The 23,927-nt window shown below is 33.1% G+C and overlaps 2 protein-coding genes and 1 long non-coding RNA gene across 5 annotated transcripts; all 3 read left to right on the top strand.

Moving 5' to 3' along the window:
* The first annotated feature begins 614 nt into the window (after window positions 1-614).
* Window positions 615-2,857, top strand: LOC111714776 (uncharacterized). 3 transcript variants are annotated; one of them, XR_002768075.1, is made up of 4 exons: window positions 615-657; window positions 892-1,809; window positions 2,011-2,142; window positions 2,285-2,857. It is a non-coding gene; the product is annotated as an uncharacterized LOC111714776 (long non-coding RNA). The 3 variants fall into 3 exon arrangements; XR_002768074.1 differs by having other exon boundaries at window positions 2,011-2,393; window positions 2,725-2,857; XR_002768073.1 differs by having other exon boundaries at window positions 2,011-2,857.
* Window positions 2,858-2,860: 3 nt separating this feature from the next.
* LOC111714774 (uncharacterized) lies at window positions 2,861-10,619 on the top strand. The gene is made up of 6 exons (XM_023489975.1): window positions 2,861-2,956; window positions 6,591-6,711; window positions 6,973-7,034; window positions 8,743-8,804; window positions 9,599-9,670; window positions 10,460-10,619. The coding sequence occupies exons 2-6, from the start codon at window positions 6,600-6,602 to the stop codon at window positions 10,617-10,619; spliced, it is 468 nt and encodes a 155-aa protein (XP_023345743.1). The 5' UTR covers window positions 2,861-2,956; window positions 6,591-6,599.
* On the top strand, window positions 10,576-23,698 carry LOC111714775 (cation-independent mannose-6-phosphate receptor). The gene is made up of 20 exons (XM_023489976.1): window positions 10,576-10,665; window positions 10,798-10,918; window positions 12,477-12,547; window positions 13,034-13,147; window positions 14,279-14,375; window positions 14,600-14,650; window positions 15,706-15,830; window positions 16,240-16,312; window positions 16,710-16,774; window positions 16,952-17,100; window positions 17,684-17,867; window positions 18,157-18,274; window positions 18,560-18,634; window positions 18,919-19,027; window positions 19,661-19,761; window positions 21,709-21,864; window positions 22,223-22,272; window positions 22,689-22,753; window positions 23,191-23,331; window positions 23,601-23,698. The coding sequence occupies exons 3-20, from the start codon at window positions 12,477-12,479 to the stop codon at window positions 23,666-23,668; spliced, it is 1,812 nt and encodes a 603-aa protein (XP_023345744.1). The 5' UTR covers window positions 10,576-10,665; window positions 10,798-10,918; the 3' UTR covers window positions 23,669-23,698.
* Window positions 23,699-23,927: the final 229 nt, after the last annotated feature.

The following is a 23,927-nucleotide window of genomic DNA, read 5'->3' as shown; positions in this document are numbered from 1 at the left end:
TTTTAGAAAATATCTCCTAAATTTACGATATTACTTTGGTCGGGGTGAGGTAATTTTTAGGCTGCCCTACCTTTTAGTATCTTAACTCCAATCATGAAATGCAGTCATTAAATCAGCGTATTGGATCTAAGATTCGTAATTTTTTCTCTAGCGCTTTATGTGGCGTACTTATGGATTTATTTTCGAAACTGAGGAGCAATAAAGAAAGCTTTAACAATATTTTACACCATAGGGCCATTAACAGAGGTCAATATGGTCTTATTTCTAAGAAAAGAACGGTTTAATGTTAACATTTTTATTTCTGATTACCAATGAGGAGCGCGCATGCCGCAAAATCGTTTGGGTGGCGGTAATTACCAATTGAGGACTTCTGCACTCCCCCCATGCCCGGCGCTGCCCGCGTAATTTAAGAAAGACTTTTTAAGTCTATGTTTCCCCCAGGGTACCTATGGGTTTCCTAAAAAAATATCAACCAATTTGGTCCAGTGCAGTTGTTTGACCAGTTATAGCATACATATATGCAAATATATATAAGCAAAGAGATTTTTTATGTAGAATTTGTGAAAGTGATTTTAAACCAAAAATGCAATTTTAAAAATTGAACTGAATTTGTGCAGGGATCACTCAGCTTCCTACCATCCTCACCAAGCAGATTAGGTAATACAACCCCCCCCCCTTCCACTTTTTAGAAATAATTTCCCTATTATGTCTCAACTCAATAATTTTACAGGCAACTTTATCACTGGTGTTTAATGCCATTACGGACTTGAAAGTATGAAATTAACAAGTTTGAAGTCGATTTATGATTTTTCTTCAAAAATCATTTTAAAAGTCTGGTGAAATCTCTTGTGGTGTGTTTTGAAATCCCCAAAATATAATTTTATATTCCAGCTTCATCAATCTCTGCTCCCCGGCCTCGTTCTACAGATCCAGGCACATGACGAGCAGCCTCAAGAAGATCACGTCCTCCCAACTCTCCCATAGCCTCGAGAATCCTTCATCTTCATCCTCCACCATCTCCAGCAGCCTCGAGGAAATCCAATACGCAGTCTCAATCCTCCTCTTCTCGTCCTAGCAGCATGCCACCTTCGGCAAAATATTTTAATCCTTCGGCACCGGAACCTCGAACCTCAGCCTCATCCAAACCTTCGAGGACCAGTTCTCCATCCTCGTCACAAGCCTCCTCAGTTCCTAGTACACCTCGGTCCTCGACCTCCAGTCTAGTCCAACATATTGATATTAAGGATCACAGGGGACGTCCTACTACTCTGGATCATCTACGTCCTCATAGTGACGTAGCAGGCTCTCTGGAGGACGTGAGAGGTCAGAGAAAGGATCGTAGCTCAAGTCCCAAACATAGTCCGAGAATGTTTCGCAAGCTGCATATTGTGAAATCAGGAATCAGTTTTGTTCATAATCTTAAATTAGGGGAGTAGAACAATATTTTGCTGTACACTGTATAGAGTAGGTTTTCTGTACACTGTACAGTGTACAGAAGAATTAAGCAGTTTGCACTTATTAAAGCGTGCGTTTTCAATCATTATACAACTTATTTATATAGAATACCAGTACACGTCTTTAAAACATGTGCACAATTCCGCATCATTCCTTCAGAGGATTGAATTTTACACTTTAGTGAAAGTGATAAATATATCGTATTTAGTTAGTGATTAGAAGGGTATTAGTAATGTATTTATCAAATTAATTATAAATTCGTCATTTTAAAGTTGATTTTACCCAGTTTTAAGGGGAGTTAGCGTAAATGGAAGTGACCCTCTAGGCAAATATGGCAATGTCCGATTTACAACAGTACCCTTGGAAACTTTATCTGATCAATAATGTTAAAGAAATTATCGTTTTCCTAGGTTTAAAATGTTTAATTCTAAAACAAATTCTTATATTTTTTCTATAGTAGAAATGCGCAAGTCACTTTTGTTGAGAAACCACAATTGAAAATAATTAATTTTTAAAGTTTCAGACATTGATATCTAATCAGACAAAGGTTTTAAGGGTACCGTTGAGAATTTGGAATTAACATCTTTGCTTGATAATCATGTTGCATTTCAAGTATATTTACGGTTATTATCTCAGAGTTAACATTTCTATATAAATTAGCATTTAGTACAGTGTCCACAGAATAAGGTTGATTCAAATGACTGATAACCAATTTAAAGTTCATCAATTGTTTTTTCTATATTTCTTTATAGCCATTAAAATCAATTCACACAAAGGACTAACTCAGTGCTCACACTGCATTCTGTGCGCAATTCTACTGCTTACTAAGTTTGTTCAAATTATACTTTTGGTAGATTTTTTAACTTTAATTTTTAGACCACAGTGTCTTTACTTGATTCCTCATTTTTAAGAATTTGATTAGAAAATGTACTAGTCAGGTATCCCATACTCAATAGACGCGCATTAAATCTTTTCTTTTTAACGTTTTTTATTGTTTTTTAATCTTTTCTTTTTCATAATTTATGATATTTTTTTTTAATGTGTGAAAACTTTTTGGACCATGACGAACAAAAAATGTCCTTTAAATATTTGTTTTTGCCGCCTTTGACGTTATCAAATCTAAACCTCATGGTTCCATGATAAATTTTAACCCTTATCAAATTAGCATTTTAGCAGTATCATATCTGCAAATCATACATATTTTTAAAAATTGTTAAAAAGTTATTAACTGTAAAGTTTTGCAAAAATATGTAATCGTTTATTCATAAGATTTTACTACCTGGGCAATTATTAATTAGTGATAAATGATTGCGGATTTTATATATTTCAATTCAATTCTAAGATTTTACCATTGTTAATATTGATACCCTAGATTTTATCTTCTAGAATCTTATTTATGTTAACTATAAAATTGTTAAAGTTGTATCCAGATAATTTTGTTCAACTTAAACCTATTATCTTGTTTCAGATTAGAAAATGAGATGGTTATACAAATTGTGAGGTTAGTTTCATCTAAATTAACTGTAAAACTAAACCTCAATTTTATAGAGTGGCATGTCTGATTCACAATGGTAACCTTATATTTGATCAAGAATGCATGAGATATCCAGCATCTTAAAAAAAATTATTATTTTGAACTGTGGTTTCTATTTAAAACTGACTTGCAGTTTTCTTGAATCAAAAACAAAGGAAATTGGGAGAATCAAACAGTTTTCAGAAACTCTTCGACAACAATTTTTAGAATAATTAGTTACATTTCATCTAGTTGTTAATAGTGTTTTCGTTCTATTTTATAGAAAAGTAACTTTACATTCATTAATTGTAATCGAATTTAATCTCATTTGATTATTTCTACACCCAACTGAATGATTTTTATCGGAATAAATTGGATTAAAAAGCCTGCAGTCCTAGTCAGCAATTTTGATCCTTAAACACCGTAAAAAATCTTTCCTATTTTTATTAATATTATTAACATTCAACCTACAGTCAAAGTATCTTGTCCTGTAGGCTATGTTATGTTGAGCTCCAGGGTTGAGCTCCAGCCACTTACCCTTGTCTACATGGGTTCTAGTGGATCATATCTGACGGTGCATTATTTATGATTCAGTATTTTACCAGAGTATGTAAGAAGACATATAAAAAGCCAAACAATTAGCATTTTTTACCAGCAGTACGCACCTCTGGCAGGGAAAAGAAAACTGTTTTTGATACTTATTATTCCTCCAAACCCAATGATTCTTAACTAAGTATATAAGAGCTTGGAACAACCAGAATATATGCCTTAGCTATATCCCAAAATGCTATTGAAATTATCTAATGTTTGAGTCCTGGTTCCTTTATGGCATTATCAACTATAAAAACACAATCAGTTGTTGATCTTTGCTTACGGAGCCCATACTGAACTATTCCATACAAATTTTCTATTACACAAATTAAATTCCTGCACTCATGCATTAATTTTGTAATTACACTTAACATTACACTGGAAAAAAAGGACTTTTTTGCTTACCTCCAAGGAAGGTTTTTTTTTCAATTAATGTCATTTTTCGTATATTAAGAAGAGCTGGAATATCCCCATGTTTGTGAGACAAATGTCAATTTTGTAACAAATTTATCACTCACATTTTTAAGCGTTGTTGTAAGCACACCATCAACCCCTGGTGCCCTGTTGAGTTTTATACTTATAAAAACTTCAATGACAATTTCCTCTTCAATACAGGAGGAGGGGGGGGGGGCTCAAACTCAAACTTATCTTTTATCTTTGGCACTCATTTTAGAAAATTAGTAACTATTCTTAACTGTAATTTCTTTACTCAAAATTGGACTTTTTAACCCAATGAAAACTTTTGCGAGCTCTGTTATTGCCAGGTTCGCTAACTTTTACTTTTTCAGTTTCAATTTTACCATCAGAACCTTTGATAATCAATAAATCTTCCTTTTCTTACTACTAAATCCCATGCACCAAATCTATTTATCTTAACCCCATTTAAAAGTAATTTATAAGTTTCGATGACTATTCCTCGACTTTTCCTTTTAAGTAAAATATTCTTGAAGTATGGGGTGGAATATCATTTCCCTGACTTGTAACACAAAACCAAAATTTTGTAAATCTATAATTTTATGCCAACATAATTGGAACATTTCCTGTACTAAATTTCCTACCTATGTCTATTTCAATTTAATTCAATTCAATTCAATTCAATTCAATTTAATTCAATTCAATTCAAGAAGCTAGGTATTTCTTGTGGGTTTCTTGATCTAACTGGAGTATGCTATCACGATCAAGGCTTTCCAGCCTGACATAGTTTAGACCTAACGTCAAGTTTCATGATCAAGTTTATACATATATCTCTTTTCCATAAATGAAAATCTTCTGTTAGTAAGACTCTTTTTCATAAATACCGTCTGTTTTAATAAATTTTCCCATATATAAATAACAACATACATATAGCCCTTTTCCATAAATAATTTCTGTCATTAAAACTTCTCATATAAATGAAAAACAAAACACATATAGCTCTTTTCCATAATCCACAAGATTTCTGCTAATAAATTTTATTTTACATAAATGAAAAAGTCATAAATAACGTCTGTTCTAGGCCAAAAAACCAAATGATCATTTTCTAGGCTTCCTTGACCGTGATCTTGATGAACTTGACCATAGGTCTAACTGGGTCTGTTGTATAGCTTGGCCTCTTGTTGACAGTAGTTCTGCCCCTGATACACTCCTTGATTACTGTACTAGCCTCAACATTGACCCTCTCATCACCTTTCCGTTGATCAGTAACTTCCACAAATCGGGCTTCTGGAGCTTGCTGCTTCTTTTCAGTGGCCCAGAAGTGAGAGGACTTCTCTGGACCATGGGTATTCATGATTGTGAGTCTGAATATTTTGATCCATAACCTGGTGCAACTTGCTTGGGTGACCTTGAACTTTGCAAAAGGAGCATGTATTTCCCATCCAAAAACACTTCTGAGAACAATGGTTATCCAGGCCAAAATAAGCACAGAGCTCCTTTGCTTCACACTCATTAAACCCATGTTCATCTGTTTCACAGAATGTGTTCTTAAACTTTTTTCCTGGTGGATAAGTATTGACACTAGCTGAAGCAACGTCTTTCAATCGGTTGTTCATCTGCTCCCTCATGCATTTCTGACTTGACTGTAGGAGTCTAACATTGGAACCATATAAGGACTCCGAATCATAAAGAAGCATCTTGATTTGGATCTCCACCTCAATCAGCTTCCTTGCTGAAATAATCTGAGACTGGGGGAGCCATCATCTCCCTTCCATCCTGCTCCATGTCCATTGTAGCTTGATCTGGTCCACCCCTCTCCTTAATATCATTGTAAATCTTTAAAATACTTAAAATACTATACACCCACCGGCCCCGTAAATTTACAACACAGTTGTCAAATACAGGGTGGTCAAGGTAGACAAGAATCTTCAATCATTAGATGAGTGTGGTATCGAATTTAACTCTCAGTTTTAGATTCAACTCAGTATCAGCCTTAAGTCTGGGATCCTAGTTTCAGCTTAAATCTCAGGTTTCGATATAAAGAAATCTTTACCTTCCCTGCCCCGTAAATTTACAATAAATTGTCAAAAACAGGGTGGTATCAGATAATAATATTTCTTACGGGAAGAAAATACTCAGTCTCAATTTAACTCAGGTTCAGGCGTTTACTCCTCCAAACTCCGGAGATTTACAATAAAATTGTCAAATCCAGAATGATTACAGACGCCAGTTCAGTTAAAATTGATTTCTCTCTTTTAATTCTCTTCTGTTGAGAACCTTCTCTCACTTCTTTACTCTTTGCTTTCGAGCATTTAGTCTTGGCGCTAATAACTACCTGTTCCGCAGATTTCTCTTCATAAGCTGAACTTGAAACTGTTATGAATAAAAACTATTAAAAACTTTAGGAAATTAATAGTGGAACCTTTCTTTACCTGAATTAAGAATATATCTACCTTTACAATTACCTCTACAGAGATAGGTGTGACATGCCTAAAAAAGTTTACGGGACGATTATTCGGGATCAATTCCATGCCTTTGCGGATCCAAATCAATCTGAAAAATGGAAACCCTAATGAACCCCCTAAATCCTTTTTTGTTAATAAATTGTTTTGTTTAGTTTGTAACAATGCTGATTTATTCTGTTCTCATTGCGGTGAGCTCCACGCTTCTCCTGGCAGTAACCTCAACGCTGGGAGATGGGGAAATCCAGGAGATGGGTCAAGCTGGTGATATACAAGGAAATATACAGCTTTACCTTATTACTAAGTGCAGAATTCAATTTTAGAATTTTTTAAATTTTTGAAATACAAGATACTTATTTCATCAATTTTGCCAGTTCTATTTGTGAAACTGACAAAAAATAATACCAATGAAAAAATTTATATGTTTATAATGCCATGAGTGAATTATTATGAAAATTTCTTTAATTTATTAAATGAGTTCTAATCTATACTTTGAATTCTTGTTTTCACTATTTTTATTAAGCTGAATACTGAAAGATCCTTGTTCTCTGAAGGAGAAGAATGTCAGCCTTGCTTCATTGTCATTTCCATATTATGAGGTATCAGAGCTGGGAACTCACGTATTGTGGATATCGAGATCAATGCTTGAAATCGATCGTTTGTTAATCTGAGCTGAAAACTTTTGAATTGTAGACATCAAGATCAATGCTTGGTCTCCTCTTTTTGTTAATCTGCAAGACTAATACAGAGCGTCCCATATCAAATTAGATTATCTCCAATCTTTAACACCAAAATAAAGTCTTAATACTCGAAAAAGTTATCATTTTTCGCAAGAAAATTCTTATATAAGCCTTATAAATTTTCTGATTAGTCCCGAAAACCGTAATTTAGACCCGTTCTCGGTCTAATATGATGTGGGACACCCTGTTTAATCTTGTTTTTGATATCCAGGAAAGTCTGTAAAATTCAACCAATTAGAGTACCGTTTGCACTAACTTAACAGCCAATCAGAAGCCAGGAAATTTTGTGCACAATCAATGAGAGAACTTTTGTTAATCGGAACCCAGCAGGAATATCCAAAATAGAGGATTAACAAGAAAGTTAAAAGTTTCCACATTTGATATTCAGATTAAGCAATGGGACTAAGGATATTTAATTCCAAAGTTTCAATTTTTATTCAATATCCCACATCCTACCCTGGCGGAATAACTGAACTGAAGAGATTAAGCATGTTATCCTCAAATTAAGCCCGCAGTGGACGAGAGATTAAGCGAACGGTATTATCCCACACAAAAGTTCCCAGCTCAAGCTCTTATGTTTTATGGGGGTGCCAACAAAATATTTTTATTTAATTGTCGAAATTTTGCTTTCTTAAAAATAATTGATCATTTGAGGGGCAATAAATAAACTCTTGAGAAGAAGCTTTACAATTAATTTAATGTTATTTAAATTTATGTCCTTAACATTTGCATAATATTTTTTTTTTACAATCAAAGTTCGGTAGAAAATAGCTTTGTTTAATGGACTTTTTTATCAACAAATCTTGGAATGGCTGGCGCTTTTTTATGAATAACTTTAAGTAATAAGTTGACATATAAAAAAGTTTTCTTAATAAAATGTTGTTTCTAAAAAACATATCTGTTTGTTAATTTTCTTTCTAGTTATTGAGATATTTAAAGAAGACAAAACTCTTTTATAACCTAACTATTGCCGCCTTTTTTTTTACAAGCGCTACAAATTTGAAATACATATTGATTGAAAGATAATTACATTTTCTTTAATTTGAGCATCGATGAAATTGCCTTTTCTCCTTGTTAAATGCATTATTTTGCAGGTAAATTAACTTATTATAAATAGTACGTTTTCGTCTGCAAAACGAATTTCTGTAAGTTTACGCATTTACGTAAATTTCTTTATTTAAAGTTCAATGGATTTGAAGCTGTACAAAATTTCAAATATGGAATTAAAAATCATGAAGTTCCGAACATTGAATGTGTTAGAAAGAATGTTCCCAATATTGCTTTCGAATCTCGAGGTTCGGAAGCATATGGGGATTCAGCGAATGCCGCAAATAAAAACGAAACACAAACACAATTTCAAACATAATCTATAAAGTTTAAGTTTTTCCAGTCCGAACTTTGATCGTAAAAAAAAATATTATGCAAATGTTAAGGATCCTATAAATCGACTACCTTGCTTAAATAATCTAGTCCTATCTAGTCCTATCTAGTCGTATAGAGTCCTATCTAGTCCTATTTTGTTCTATCCATTTCATGCTTTCTTTTATCTCTTTTATGATTGTTCTAGGGATACAACACCCTAGGGAACGATTCTATCAAGATATATCTGAGTTTATGCAAACCTCTCAGGAATTTTTCCAATATAATTATTTAAAAAATATATTTTTTGACATTTTTCTAAATTTTTGATTCCCTCATTGTTTAAATCCTTTAAGGATTTGATCCTCATCCTTTAAAACTTTTGAATCCTTTGAATCCTTTAACTCCTAGAATCTTTTAAATCCTTTGAACCATTTGAATCCTTTAACTCCTAGAATCCTTTAAATCCTTTAACTCCTAGAATCCTTTGAATCCTTTGAACCCTTTGAATCCTTTAACTCCTAGAATCCTTTGAATCCTTTGAACCCTTTGAATCCTTTAAACCCTTTGAATCCTTTAAATCCTTTGAATCCTTTGAATCCTTAGAATCTTTTGAATCCTTTAACTCCTAGAATTCTTTGGTATTTAAACATTTTAAAATTCAACTTAATCTCTTTGAAATCCCTGAAATCATCAAGTTCGTCAGATCTTTTTAATTTATTTAATCCGTTCACCCTATTGGATATATTTCTCATTTAATCCATTATATACAGGGTAATCCACAAACTATGAGAATACAACGACCGAAAACTCATTAAATTTGACGATTCCAAGGTTGAATTATCTATATTTTATTCTGCCTAAGATATAGTAATCTAATGATTTGGCAAAGAAACAAGTTTACAGTTGCAGGGAATCGGGAATATAAGGAAACAGACAGTGTAAAATCCGTACAATTGTATCTGAAGTTTCATCCTTTGTGGGTAACCCTGTACCTCGAATTCCTTAAATCTCTTTCCCCTCTGGCCACCCTTAGCTTATGATAAATATTGGGTCTGATCTAGCGAACTACCGGAGAGGATTGCTGCTCTCTGCGACAAAACTGCGTTTTCCTGCATAACAAAGTTTAATGACAGGTTGGGATGCAGTTAAAGGTTGAGGTTGAATATATCCTGGGTTAGGAAGGTTGAGGTTTGATATATTCTGGGTTAGGAAGGTTGAGGTTTAATATATCCTGGTTTGGGAAGGTTGAGGTTGAATTTATTCTTGTTTAGGAAGGTTTAGGTTAAATATAAACTTGGTTAGGAAGGTTAAGGTTGAATATATCATGATTTAGGAAGGTTGAGGTTGAATTTATCCTTGTTTTGGAAGGTTTAGGTTAAATATAAACTTGGTTAGGAAGGTTGAGGTTGAATATATCATGATTTAGGAAGGTTGAGGTTGAATATATCCTGGTTTAGGAAGGTTGAGGTTAAATATATCCTGGTTTAGGAACGTTGAGGTTTGATATATCCTGGTTTAGGAAGGTGGAGGTTTAATTTATTCTGGTTTACGAAGGTTGGGGTTAAATATATCCTGGTTTAGGAACGTTGAGGTTTGATATATCCTGGTTTAGGAACGTTGAGGTTTGATATATCCTGGTTTAGGAAACTTGAGGTTAAATATATCCTGGTTTAGGAAGGTTGAGGTTTGATATATCCTGGGTTAGGAAGGTTGAGGTTTAATATATCCTGGTTTAGGAAGGTTGAGGGTTAATATATCCTGGTTTAGGAAGGTTGAGGTTTAATATATCCTGGTTTAGGAAGGTTGAGGTTTAATATATCCTGGTTTACGAAGGTTGAGGTTTAATATATCCTGGTTTAGGAAGTTTGAGGTTTAATATATCCTGGTTTAGGAAGGTTGAGGGTTAATATATCCTGATTTAGGAAAATTGAGGTTGAATATATCCGAAATGGAGGCTCTGTATCTACCGGAGTACGAGAGGAGGTGAACCACCTGGCTCTGGTGGCTATGACAACGACAACGACAACGACATCTCTCATTGATTACATGTTTTCCAAAGAGTTCCTGGATATGATGCAATAATAGACCTTAGTGTCTGGGCAACAGAAGATGGACATTTCCTAGCCAGGTAAAAATTTACCAAAGTTTAATTATCCAAATTTAGATTTTTAGTTTTTAGAAGCTCATACTTCTGGTAAAAGAAAAATCATTCTCATTAAAAGTTACAATTTTTTTAACGATTTTGTCTATTTTTGTTCAGGTCGATATCAGATATTTCTGGTGAGAAAGAACTTTATCACCTGAATTTGTGTAGAGGAGTGACGCACAGTCCTTGTCCTTCATCTAGCATTCTCTGTAGGGTCAATCAGGACGAAACTCAGGTACTAGATTTAGGGTTGTAAATCAGAAACTCATTGGATGGGGGACCGAGGGATATTTTTCCTTGAAAATCCCACCCTCCCTCATCATCAAAAAAAAAAATTTCCGATGTGTAAGAAGTGCAGTCCTTAGCAACGAAGCTTATAAAATGTAGGTGTAGCCGTAGGGATTTCAAAACATAATTAGATGTTGGATACAAAATACAATATATTTTATTAGTTGTTGGATACAATATACAATATATTAGATTGGATGTTGGAAACAATATATTTATATCTTATTAGATGTTGTATACAATATACAATATATTTGACTAGATGTTTGATACAATATACAATATATTTAATGAAATGTTGGATACAATATACAATATTTTTAATTAGATGCTGGATACAATATTCAATTATTTTATTAGATGTTGATACAATATGCAATATATTTGATTAGATGTCGGATACAATATACAAAACATATTTAATTAGATGTTGGATACAATATACAATATATTTGACTAGATGTTGGATACAATATACAATATATTTAATGAAATGTTGGATACAATATACAATAATTTTAATTAGATGTTGGATACAATATTCAATATATTTTATTAGATGTTGATACAATATGCAATATATTTGATTAGATGTCGGATACAATATACATAACATATTTAATTAGATGTTGGATACAATAAACAATATTTTTAATTAGATGTTGGATACAATATTCAATATATTTTATTAGATGTTGATGCAATATGCAAAATATTTGATTAGATGTCGGATACAATATACAAAACATATTTAATTAGATGTTGGATACAATATACAATATATTTTATTAGATGTTGGATACAATATACAATATATTTTATTAGATGGTGGATACAATATATTTTATTAGATGTTGGATATAATATACAATATATTTTANTGGATACTTTAGACAATATATTTTATTATTTGTTGAAACAATATATAATATTAATTAATATTAACTTTTCAAGCCGTTTCGTTAACGGTTAGTTCCAACTGTTTTTAGAATAAAATCTAAGGTTACCGTTTATTTCAAAGGGTAAGAACGAAACTTCGTTTCGTTAAATGTATTTTCCGTTATTTTTAAAGTTCCCGTTAGTTGACGATCTCAATTTTATTAATGTTGTTATGGAAAATTTTCGACTATTATTGCAGAATTAACGGTGTTAACGGTTAATGAAATCGTGAACGGCACAGCCGTTAACGGTCTATTTCAGTATTAACGGCGTTAACGGCGCGAAGCGCCAATAAAAATTCAAAACATAAAAACATGTAAAAATTTTAATTCTTAAACAAGTTCAATCCAATTTTAAGCAGAAAAAAAACTAAATTCATCGTTTAAAAAAACAGTTAAGTTTTTTGTTTCAACCGTTATTTTTTTCAAAAACAGCTAATCCAATGATTTGAAAATTAACGGTTTTTGCCGTTTTTTAACGGGCTCTTCCGTTTATTTTCGAAATCCTCCGTTTCGTTAACGGAACTTTGACCAGCCCTAGATACAATATACAATATATTTTATAAGATGTTGGAGAATATTGGAAACCTGACAGATCATCATTCAATAGAATATATTCCAGAATCCGAGACTATCAGGTAAAATGCAAGCGCGTATTTGAATGTTGAAGATATTGTCGTTTTTCTAGGCTAATAAGTGTTTTATTCAAATAGTTTCTTTATGTTTTCCTGCTTTAGAAATGCGCAGGTCATTTTTGTTGAGAAACCACAATAATAAGTTTTTTAAATTACTAACATGAACATTTAATTTTTACTTGACCAGACAAAGCTTTCAATGATACCATTGTTAATCTGGTATTACCATCTTAGCATGGAGGTCGGAGGGTCACTTGAAATTACGATTTAAGTTCTTTCAAGAAATGATAATTGAAGAAAATCCCCGAGTTTATTTTTTTTTCAGATCATAAAGTTAAGTGTACACTACACATTGTGTGTCTATTTTAATAAAACAAAATTAGAAGATAAAAACTAACTTGTAGGTAATACATTAAATAATTAGCCTGGCTGGTTCCTTGGTTTACAAAAAATCCTAAACCTTACTGTAAGACGTTTTTTTATATTAAGTGTAAATTATCCTGGAGCCCTGTTACCAGTAACCATCAATATCAAGTGCGACAGAGATGCTTTAAAACCTCAGGTCTCCATCGAGTCTGATTCTCCTAAAGGAGTAGTTTTAAGGTAATTTTAGGTAATCCTATTGTCTTAGAAGTAATCTATCTTAGATCTTTTTTGGAAGTTTTTTTCATTTCTTCATGGAGTCTGATACTCCCAAGGAAGTTTTAAGGTGTTAAAAAGGTATTTGGGAAGTCTAATACTCCTTAAGGAGTAGTTCTAAGCAAATTTTTAGGTAATATTGGTGTCTAAAGAGTAGTTAAAAGGTTTTACTAATTTCTAATATGCATTTTCTTTAAACAACAAATAGCGAAAACTGATTTCTTTTCCCTGGCAGAGGTGTGTACTGCTTTTCAAAAAATGCTAACTGTTTGGCTTTTTATATGCCTCCTTACATACTCTGGCAAAATGCACTGAATCCTAAAAAATTCACCGTCATATATGATCCACTAGAACCCATGTAGACAAGGGTAAGTGGCTGGAGCTCGACCCTGGAGCTCAACATAGCCTACAGGACATGATACTTCGACTGTAGGTTGGTTAATAATAATAATAAAAATAGTCTTATACTCCCCAAGGAGTAGTGGCAGGTAATTCGACATGTCAAAGGAGTAATTAAATGGTTTTAACTCATTTCTTTTTGGAGTTTAACACTCCCAAAGAAGAAGTTGTGAGATATTATTCAGGTCTTTATGGAGTATGATACTCCTAAAGGAGTAGTTTTAGGTAATCCTTGATTTAAATACTAACAAAAAAGTAATTCATAGGTAATTCTTAGGTAATCAAGAAGTCTTGTACAAGAAGTTAAAAAGTTTTGCTCAATGCTCAAGTACTACACAGTACACAGTACATAGTACACAGTACACAGTACACAGTACACAGTACACAGTACACAGTAAACAGTACACAGTAAACAGTACACAGTAAAAAGTACACAGTACACAGTTCACAGTTCACAGTTCACAGTACACATGGAGGAATTATAGAGTAATAACATCTGTTATATTTTATATGATGGTTGATCGCCCATTATTCTTGTTATTATCATAGGAGTATTAAAAAAAATTCTCCAACTCTGAATTTTGGAGTTTTTAAAAGTTATATAAAACTTAATGAATGAACCTTTTAGAAATGTTCTTGCATTTTGCATCTATGGCATTGGCAATCAATTGTAGAACTTTAATAACCATTTTTTAGGTTTCTAACAGTTGGGGCATGTTTGGTTCCAGCTATACAATGCGTTACACAGGATAATGATGGAAATATCTATGATCTCTCTTCTCTCAAAACTATGGTAAGGGTCATTTTTAACTGATTTTGTGCTTGCAATTACCCAATAACCATCTATTTCGCTAAGTGGGCAAACTAGAAAAAAGGTTGAAGGGAAATGTTAGTAGTTTAATGAATACAGCTCGAGACGATTTAAGTATAAACGGAATTTTCTCTGATCTTTTGAGAGAGATTTGTTGAGAAAAAAAAATCAAAATAATTTTCTTACAAAATTTTATCTTTTTCAAGGAATGGGAGATCGGAGTCTCGAACGAGAAGCAGAGTCGATATCAAATAAAGGAAACCAATATCATTGTTTACATCTTTTTCCTCCTTTTTATCAACATTACCGACCCATGATTCTCCCAACAGAGGGACGTTAAGTTACTTAACACCCCTTGGGACAAGTAAAATAACGACCCGCTCTGCGAAGTTTTATTTTTAAAAATTCCAGATTCCAGACCGCCATAACAGTTATCTTTTACACTGGCCTTTTACCACGTTGGAGGTCTGGGGATTCCACAATGGGATTTTTAACACTCATTATATGATAATAATAATAAGTATAGTCACTTTTGGTTGGAAGATTAGGAGAAGAATTTCTTCAAGATTCTGTTTTTATAACATTTATTATGGTTTTCCTTACTGTCTTTGTCTATTTCAAGCTGCCAGCCCATATCTTAGTCTTGATTCACCTTTGTCCGACCATAACTCGGGATTCATTTGAACGATTTGTCTCAAATTTTAATTGGAGGACTTTGTAGAACCACAGAAATAATCTTAGTTAGTTTTAAAAGTTAAGTGGGTTGACTTTTACAGGGAAAAAATGATAATCTAGGTAAAGCTTGTTTTCCAAGCTAGATATCTATATTTGGTGTATGGATAGTCCAGTAACAATTTTAGATTTTACATAATCCATGTCAGAATTTGACAGAATGTCGGGTGTCCCATTGTGATAGGTCTTAGCTAAAAATTTTAAAAAAACATTGCAGCTTAAATGAAATTTTCTTAAAACATCTGTCGCAAAGCTTTAAATTCATATTGCTTTTCTGCTTTAGCAAGTTCATCTTGGGCATTATATGTGGCTAATAGGAAGCAAATAGGTTTTAGTACAGTAGATGGAAACGTAGAATTTGTACACCCTCAGTACAGCTGTATTCTTATGACACAAGAGTCACTTAGTTTTTGTGTTCGACAAAATTAATAATAATAGTGGTAACTTTAGAGTAAAGTGCTCATCTTTCATTAAAATAAGTGCAATTCTCTGTTGACACTGATAGCGCTTAATAATCTATTTGGTAGGAAGTCCCTAACACTCTGATTGATTGATTGATTGATTACTGGTATGGTGTCAGGTGTGTGGAAGTTTACCAATAAGTCCTGAGAACCCATGCAGAGAGCAGGCTGGGATATGCTCCTACAGTTTCATGAACAACTCAACCAGGATGGTCGAACCTCATAACCTCGGTATAATGTACAAGTAAGTGGAATTATAGTTTTAAGAGGGACTCTTTAATCTTTATATATTTTTAAGTGATCTTCAATTTACGATTCACAACAGTACCATTTATGGAATTATCAATTGGACCTTGGACGGACGTCATCAATTACCAATGTGATGGCCATGGACATGATCTTGTAGGTGTTGGGACGTCGCTATCCAGTAAAATGAACCTCTTTTTATGTCCTGACAACCTTTATTTTGACGTTGAACTGTAATCATTTTGAATGCCCAAATGACAAAACTTTTGATGTCACTGATATTATCGCCCACCACCATAGAATATCTTTAAATTCTTAGCTGAACTAGTCCTAACATCCCAATTTAGAGCTTTGCAAACCCAATCTAATGTGATATGGGACATCCTGTATCTGATATGTATTTTTAGACGACCTGTTGTTAATGAGGACGGAGATATATCTCTGGAATATAGTCATGGGACAAAGTATTCGGACAACAAGGGAATTATTTTAATCAGTCAAGCAACCAATCGATCAATCAATTACTCAATCAATCAATAAATATGAAAATATAAAAATACTAGCTGAAGTGCCCAGCGTTGCACGTTGAAATAAAAAAACTGTACTGAAGAATAAAGTTATGAATTCTAAAAGGAGAAAAAAAAGCGACCTTTTAAGCCTATTATACCCCCAGGCCCCAGGGTACCCATGGGTTTTAAAAAATGTCAGGAAATTTTGGTTAGCCGTTTGGCCAGCTATAGCTAACATAGAAATATATATATATATATGAACGAAGAGTTTTTTTATACAGATGTATTTTTGCTTGCTACAGTATTATTTTGAAAAAAATATCTTAAACTACGGTTTTTTTTATGGATAAAATGTAATCTGTATCCAGGGTAACTCCTGCAATATGAGTTCAGAAATCATTCTCAAGTGCTCAGATAGAGAACTCGGGCCAAGGTAAGAGTTACAAGATTTCAGATAAAAAATTTAAAATCTAAGGTTTGATTTTTTATGGAGAATTTTGAATTATTTTCAGTACATTTATCACCGTTTGAATTTTCTAGCGATTATTTGAGTTTAATGTAATACATACAATGATATATAATAAAATCTTTCATTTATTTTCACACGTAGGTTTGAAGAAGCAACTGCTTGTAAGCATACATTAATCTGGAGTACCACTGCCGCCTGTCCACAGCAGAAACAGGTTTCCCACGACTGTACAGTACGGGAACCATTGTTCAGTAATCTCTTCAACCTGTCCAGCCTTTACAGTACAACAGGGACAAATTTAACTGGTTTTAAAAATTTAAATCGAGCTTTTGATTGAACATTTTTTTGAAATTTAAAGATTATTATAATTTTGGAAAGTACAGTGGGAGCCATAAAACTGTGGAATAGGCAGACGACCAGCAATCTTATATGTGTAATTGATGTATAAAGCAAAAAGTTTTACTAGTAGCTTGAAGATCACGTCTAAAGTGAACTGTTTTTGTGTACACTGAACCAATTGCTGTTTAAAATCATCACTAGAGTCTGACAGTCCTTTTCCATTCCACAGTTCTATGGGTTCCACTGTACCTGTAGATAGCAAAGATCTTGAGATAGTTCGAACGTGAAAACGATTCTCGATGATCAGCACAAAAAGGTTGTTTGAAACTGAATTGGAATTATTGAACGGGAGAGAAGTAGTTTTATAGTACTGCCAAAATCAAATCGAACTAAACAAGGGGTTCAGCTTAAAAAAGTAGTTCCAATACCAGTACATACTTTTACTCCTTTCAATAATCATTAATTTCGATCAATTGTACGAAATCTCAGCCATTTTCTTGCTTGTCCCTTTGTAACTCAATTTGTGTTGTGCAGATTATATTCTGCGGGGTGAAGAAGAGAATTATATTCTTAATGTTTGTGGACCCTTGATCTCCGACTGTAGTGGTGCTACCTGCCTTGAGTCCGGGGAGAGGTTGACCTACCTGGAGGGATCCCTGGAGATGAATATACATTCACGTACCTGCCCAGCGGATACTAATTCAACAATAGATGCAAGGTTGATATTATTCAGAATAAGATTTAATTTTCTTCTGAAAATTCACTTTCTTATAGTTACAACTTAACCTTAACCTTGATTGAAGTTATATTTTAAGTCAACTAATTCTCACTAATTTATAATTTTCCATGTCTGATGTTCACAAGTTATTTGTAAACTCGCTCAGTTCTTAGGAAATTTGATCAGATAAAGGTTTCAAGGTTAGGTTATTGCTGTGTATCGGGCGTTGCCAATGCCACCTTTGCGTTAAGACTCACTTGAAATTACCCCAACAGTCCCTTTAATTTAGGATTGTATTCCTGTGTAACCACGAGATAGAGAGGGGAGCTCCTGAGCTTGTTGTAGAGAGAGATTGTGAACTAGAGATAGAATGGAAAACTTCATTAGCTTGTCCACCCCATCAAGAGGTAGGGTTCAGGCATAGATTAATAAGAATACAGATGGAACATTAGATGTCGTTTTTTCAAGATTTGGTTTTTTTTCAAAGGAGTTACGCGTATGCTGCGCTAAATTACAAGATAAGAGAGAGAGCATGTGCATAACTCCTTTGGGCTTCTGCCTCAGAGATATTGTGAACGAAATATCCATGAAAAGACGACATCTAGTGTTCTATCTGTATTTTTTTAAATCTATGGGTTCAGGTTTCATCATTTACAAATTGAAAACAAAATGTGAGAAAATATTGTTTGAAGGTTCAGTGCAGTTTACCCACAATGGATGGAGTTATTGATCTTTCTTCTCTCTCTCTTCCTCATCAGAATTATCAGGTTAACATTATAAACATTTTTTCAAGTTTCTACTTCATATTTCCTAGAAAAATCATAGAAATTGTTAAGGGTATTTCTGCGGCGCGTGATATCTTTTTAAGGGTTTTTCGCTTTTGGAGACGTTTCAGAGAAAGAGAAAAATTTTACCTGAGTCCTATATTCAATAAATGTTTAAGCTAAAAATCTTCGAAGTTTATTACCCCCTCCCACCATGCCACCATTTGGCGGGAGAGGGGGGGGGAGAATTCGGAAAAATTTGGTTTTCTGATTATTTTTTATCCTAGGTTGAATCAGATACAGGAGAAATATTTCTGTTGAATGTGTGTAGATCTCTAGTTCATAATAATCAATCTAGATGTCCTTATCAGGCTGCTGCCTGCCTTCTTAACTCAGGTTCAAATTTAAGTTGTTAAAGGGACTGTAAGCGTAACTTCAAATGTCGTTCCATGCAAAGATGACAATGCCCGATCCAAAAGGGTAACTTCAAACTTCAAAAAGAATAAGATATTAAATATTATAAAAATTACAAAAAAATTATATAAAACATTGTTAAAAATGTTTATCATTTTTAACACTGATTATATTTAATTGTGAGATCATAAGTGACTTCACATTTCTGCTGCAGGAAAGCATAAAGGAATTCAAAGAATTAAAAGACTTTAAACCATTGAAAAACGACAATATCTTCCACATTATTGATCGGATAAAGGTTTCAAAGGTATCGTTTTGAATCAGACATTGTTATTTTGCATGGAGGGTCACTTGAAATTACGCCTACACAGTCCCTTAAATCTAAATTCTAAGTTTATGCATTTCATGGAATATACAATGAACATAGATGTAAATAAAACAGTTGACTTATGAGTATAATTATTTGAAACATGGTTAAAACTAAAAGTTTTCTTAATCATCCCCCTCCCCTGAAGATCAAATAAACTCGTAATATTTAAATACAATAAATTGCTTTAAAATAAGAAATTTAAAAATCATCATTTTGAAATTAAAATGAATGGCCCATTTGTTCAGAGGACACGATAGATGCGAATATTGGGGAAGTTGATTCATCTCTTCATCTTGATGAAGATGGAAACCCAATTCTTACATATACCCTGGGATCACTCTGTAAGGTAAAATCTAGGGTCCTTGAGTGCGCTCACCCAATGGCGGTCTGGGTTCTCCAACCTGGAGGGGGGAGGGCGGCTTACAGATCTTTCTCCTGATATTCCTGACGAAACTATAAAGCCTTGTTTCAATTTTCCTAATTTCTGAGCTTGGTATGGACCCTTTTGAAGTAATCGTTTCATTCATTGAACGGCGGATTGTCCTTTAATAATTATAAAATTTTTTGTTTGATTTTGGAACTTTTTCTGAAACCAGTTCAAGTATTCGGTGATCCTATTTATGTTATTATAAAGGGTATTATTACGAAAAAGATTGTCCTGGGATCTATTTTTTAGGTTTGTTTGAGATCAAAATAATAGTATTTTTACATCAGACGTAGTGATCGAAACTTTCCAGTTTAATATTCAATGGAGAACAAGTCACATTTATAAGAATCATATAGTCAGTTTAACTATTTTGAAACATGGCCGAAGGTCGGTGTTACAAGTCTAAAATTATTTCAGAAGTCTCATAGCCTGTTTTAAGAAGTTACAGATAAGTAAGTGTAGGAAATTAGTTTCAGTTGTGAGGAAATGCGTTCAGTTGTAAGGAAATAAGTTTCATTAGTAATGAAATCTTCTTCAATAGTGAGGGAATCAGTTTCAGTTGTAAGGACTAAGGACATCATCTTCTGTAGTAAAAAAATCAGTTTCAATAGTAAGGAAATCAGTTTCTGTAGTACGGAAATCAGTTTCAGTAGCAAGGCAATCAGTTTTAATAGTTAGGAAATCAGATTCAATAGTAAGGCATCAATAGTTAGGAAATTGGTTTTTTTATAGTAAAGAAATAAGTTTCATTAGTAAGGAAATCGTTTTTGTAAGGAAATTAGTTTCAGTAGTAAGGAAATCAGTTTCATTAGTAAGGAAATCAGTTTCATTAGTAAGGAAATCAATTTCAGTTGTAAAGAAATAAGTTTCACAAGTAAGGGAAACAGTTTTACTAGTAAGGAAAAAAGTTTCAGTTGTAAGGGAAACAGTTTCACTAGTAAGGAAAACAGTTTCAGAAGTAAGGAAAACAGTTTCAGAAGTAAGGAAATAGTTTCAGAAGTAAGAAAATTTGTTTGAGTAATAAGTTTATTGTTTATTGTTGAATAATCCTCAGGAACCCATGTAGAGTTATAATGAGGATGTCTTTAAGGACTTGGAGTTGCTGATGATGGTTCTTTGTAACTGGTAATGTAGCATCAGCATCTCACGGATACTGTCTGAATTTGTCATAGCTTCTCTTGAAGATATTGACTGTAGTCGACTGTTTAACTTCTTGTGGGATAGAGTTCCATTTTCTTGGAATTCTCAGGCTGAAGAAATTGTTCCTGATACTGGTCCTGGAGTTTTGTATTTCCAAGTTCAAAGGGTCATTAGCCATTCTTGTCACTCTGTTGTGGTTGATCTTTCTAAACCATGTTGCAGGGTTGACATCACAGAATCCATGAATTATTTTAAATGTCTGAATCATGTCGGCCCGCTCACGTCTTTCTTCAAGTGAAAGCAACTTCAACTTATTTATGTAAGTGATACTTTCTTATCAACAGGTTAAATTATGAAATTTATGCTGTTTAATGGAACTGTAAGCGTTATTTCAAGTTACCATCTATGCAAAGATGGCAATGCACGATTTACAACAGTACAATGGTACAACGGTACAACGGTACCCTGAAAAGCTTTTTTTTATTAAAAATGTAGAAGATATTGTCGTTTTTCTGAGAATTTCTTAATTGCTTCCTAAACATAAGAAATTTTTCAAGTCACTTTTGCAGAAAAAACCGCGAATAAAAATGAACAGTTAAGAAAACAAAAACATGGATATTGAAAACTTGATCAGACAAAGCTTTTTAGGGGTACCGTTGTGAACAGGACATGCCAGAGAGTCACTTGAAACTACGCTTACAATCCCTTTAACCAAATAATATTTAGGATCCTGAGAGTAGGTTGGGTCACACCCAGACTAGTATTAAGTTCCTGTGTGATCCGGAACGTTTTGATTCTGAGCCTGAGTTTCTTGAAGTCTTTGATTGTCATTACTCCTTCCAATGGATCAATGCTGCTGCCTGTCCGGTCCAAACGTCCATGGTAAAATATTTGCATCCACCCCCATCCCTCTCTCCGTCCATAACTTTTTCATACATTTTATTTTATGTTATCTCTGAATTCTTAAAAAAAAAATAAGAAAACGGTAAAAAAAAACATTGAACACTTCGTTTTTTACCCCAAAATTTCTAAAAAAAAATTCACTAAAAAATGTGTTCTTTGAATTTTTAAAAGGCTGACTTTTTTGTTCGTTGAATTTTAATCATCAATTTTTAGAAGGCTGTCTTTTTGTAACCAATTTCCTCAATTCTTCAGGCAACCTAAGGGGATGGGGGTCATATTTATTCTCCATATGTTCTCCTTTACGTTATTCTTTACTAATAAATCCTTTAAAATTTAGGGAAACTGTTCAGTGACAAGTCCACAGTCAGGATTTACTTTTGATCTCAGGAAAATTGAAAACACGATATTTTTTCATAAAATAAGTTTTTTTTCTGGGATTTTACTTTCTTTTAAACTTTTATTTTTGTTAAATGCTTGAGAAAAAAATGAAATAAATGTTGAACAGTGATAACCAGAAAACTGTAGAATAGGAAGACGCCATTAAAGTAATACAGAAGTGCATTTGATGTTGTTACAAAGCAATAGTTTTACTAGTAAGTTATTAAATCACTCATAAAGTGAAATGGGTCTGTTTACGCCGTACAATTGCTGTATCTCATGTTCATCGGACTAATAAAAGTCATAACTTAAGTCTAAAAGTCTACTTAATATTCCAGAGTAAATTATTTACCCTTCTAGCTCTAATCTTTATCAATAGATAATTTTGTAAATACTGGTAAATATTTAATTTTTTGATTTAACAGTTCTCTGAATAAACCTCAAGGATGGAGATGGACTGATACTGGACATCATATGATTAATCAGCTAGGTTAGATATTAATTGAAAAATGTTGATTTTACCTCAAATCCTATTTTTATCTGCGTCAACCACAAACCTAGGATGATCATTTTAGATACGTATCCTTTGGATTGAAGTTTTTGAGAAGTTTTTTCTCACCGGGTCAAAACGGCTGAACCTGATAAGCCCACATTTTGTGTGGGACCTCACATGACCCAAGGGAAAAAAATTCATTAAATTTAAAAAATCCACGCCCTTTATTAATGAAATCCGTAAAAAAATGTATACCAATGTATACCAAGAGAAAATGTTCACAATTGCAATAGAAGATGGGCGCCAAGCGCCCAAAAAGCCATGTAATTTAAAATAGAACTGGGATGTCTGTTTGTGTGTCTACCATCTAGTATTTTAAACCGAAGAAGGTGGTTGGGTTTGTGATTCTAATGGATTAAATCTGTATTTTCTAGATTTAAATGTTTGTGGAGGATTACCATCTAGTATTTGCGCTGATGGTGGTGGGGTTTGTGACTCCAATGGATTAAATTTGGGACAAGCCAACTCTAATCTTACTTATTCAGAGGAACAACTGTTCCTTACTTACTCGGGAGGTAAGATTTATAAAACTAAGGAAATATTTTTTAGAAAGATGAAATTTAGAATTAATGCTTTATTCACTGAAATTACTGAAATATCTTAGTGTTGGCCATGAATATAATTATAAATAATAGTTGACGAAAATCATAAGTTCATAAAATGTCAATAAGGTGGCACTAGACATTAAACAGTTCATTTTTGAATATTTTTTAGCTAGCTTTTTTTAACTAACACAAAGTTGCAATATTTTTTTTTATCGATGTTCATTTTTATATAATAAAAGGTATTTGTCCGGGAAATCCTGGATCCACAGCAGAAACTAGAATAAAATTTATTTGTCCCCCAAGGTAAATAAAAAAAAATTTAAAACATAATTCGATAAAAATATATAAATTTTTCTCTGGGTGAAATTAATGATTACCTTAATATACAGGGTTCTTCACAAAGGATGAGACTTCAGAGACGATTGTATGAAAAAACTGTTCGTTTCCATTCACGATTCTCTGCAAACTTTTTTGTTTCTTTGCCAAATTATTGAATAAACCATTAGGTCACAATATCTAAGGCAGAATACATATATTAAACCGGGGACTGTTTTATTTCAAGAGTT

This window comes from Eurytemora carolleeae, unplaced genomic scaffold (assembly GCF_000591075.1).
Source record: "Eurytemora carolleeae unplaced genomic scaffold, Eaff_2.0 scaffold1645, whole genome shotgun sequence".
Classification (NCBI taxonomy): Eukaryota; Metazoa; Arthropoda; class Copepoda; order Calanoida; family Temoridae; genus Eurytemora; species Eurytemora carolleeae.
Note: the sequence above shows the minus strand (reverse complement) of the source record. Positions and strands in the feature narration are given on the sequence as shown.

Bases quoted from the DNA above. Each gene is read 5' to 3' on its own strand.
- LOC111714775 (XM_023489976.1), top strand. From the start codon at position 12,477: ATGTTGGAGAATATTGGAAACCTGACAGATCATCATTCAATAGAATAT. The intron at 14,651-15,705 runs GAAACCAATATC...GTATGGTGTCAG, and splicing joins AGAGTCGATATCAAATAAAG to GTGTGTGGAAGTTTACCAAT. The intron at 22,754-23,190 runs GTTAGATATTAA...TGTATTTTCTAG, and splicing joins TCATATGATTAATCAGCTAG to ATTTAAATGTTTGTGGAGGA.
- LOC111714774 (XM_023489975.1), top strand. From the start codon at position 6,600: ATGCTGATTTATTCTGTTCTCATTGCGGTGAGCTCCACGCTTCTCCTG. The intron at 7,035-8,742 runs GTATCAGAGCTG...TGATTGTTCTAG, and splicing joins TGTCATTTCCATATTATGAG to GGATACAACACCCTAGGGAA. The intron at 9,671-10,459 runs GTTGGGATGCAG...ATCCTGATTTAG, and splicing joins ATAACAAAGTTTAATGACAG to GAAAATTGAGGTTGAATATA.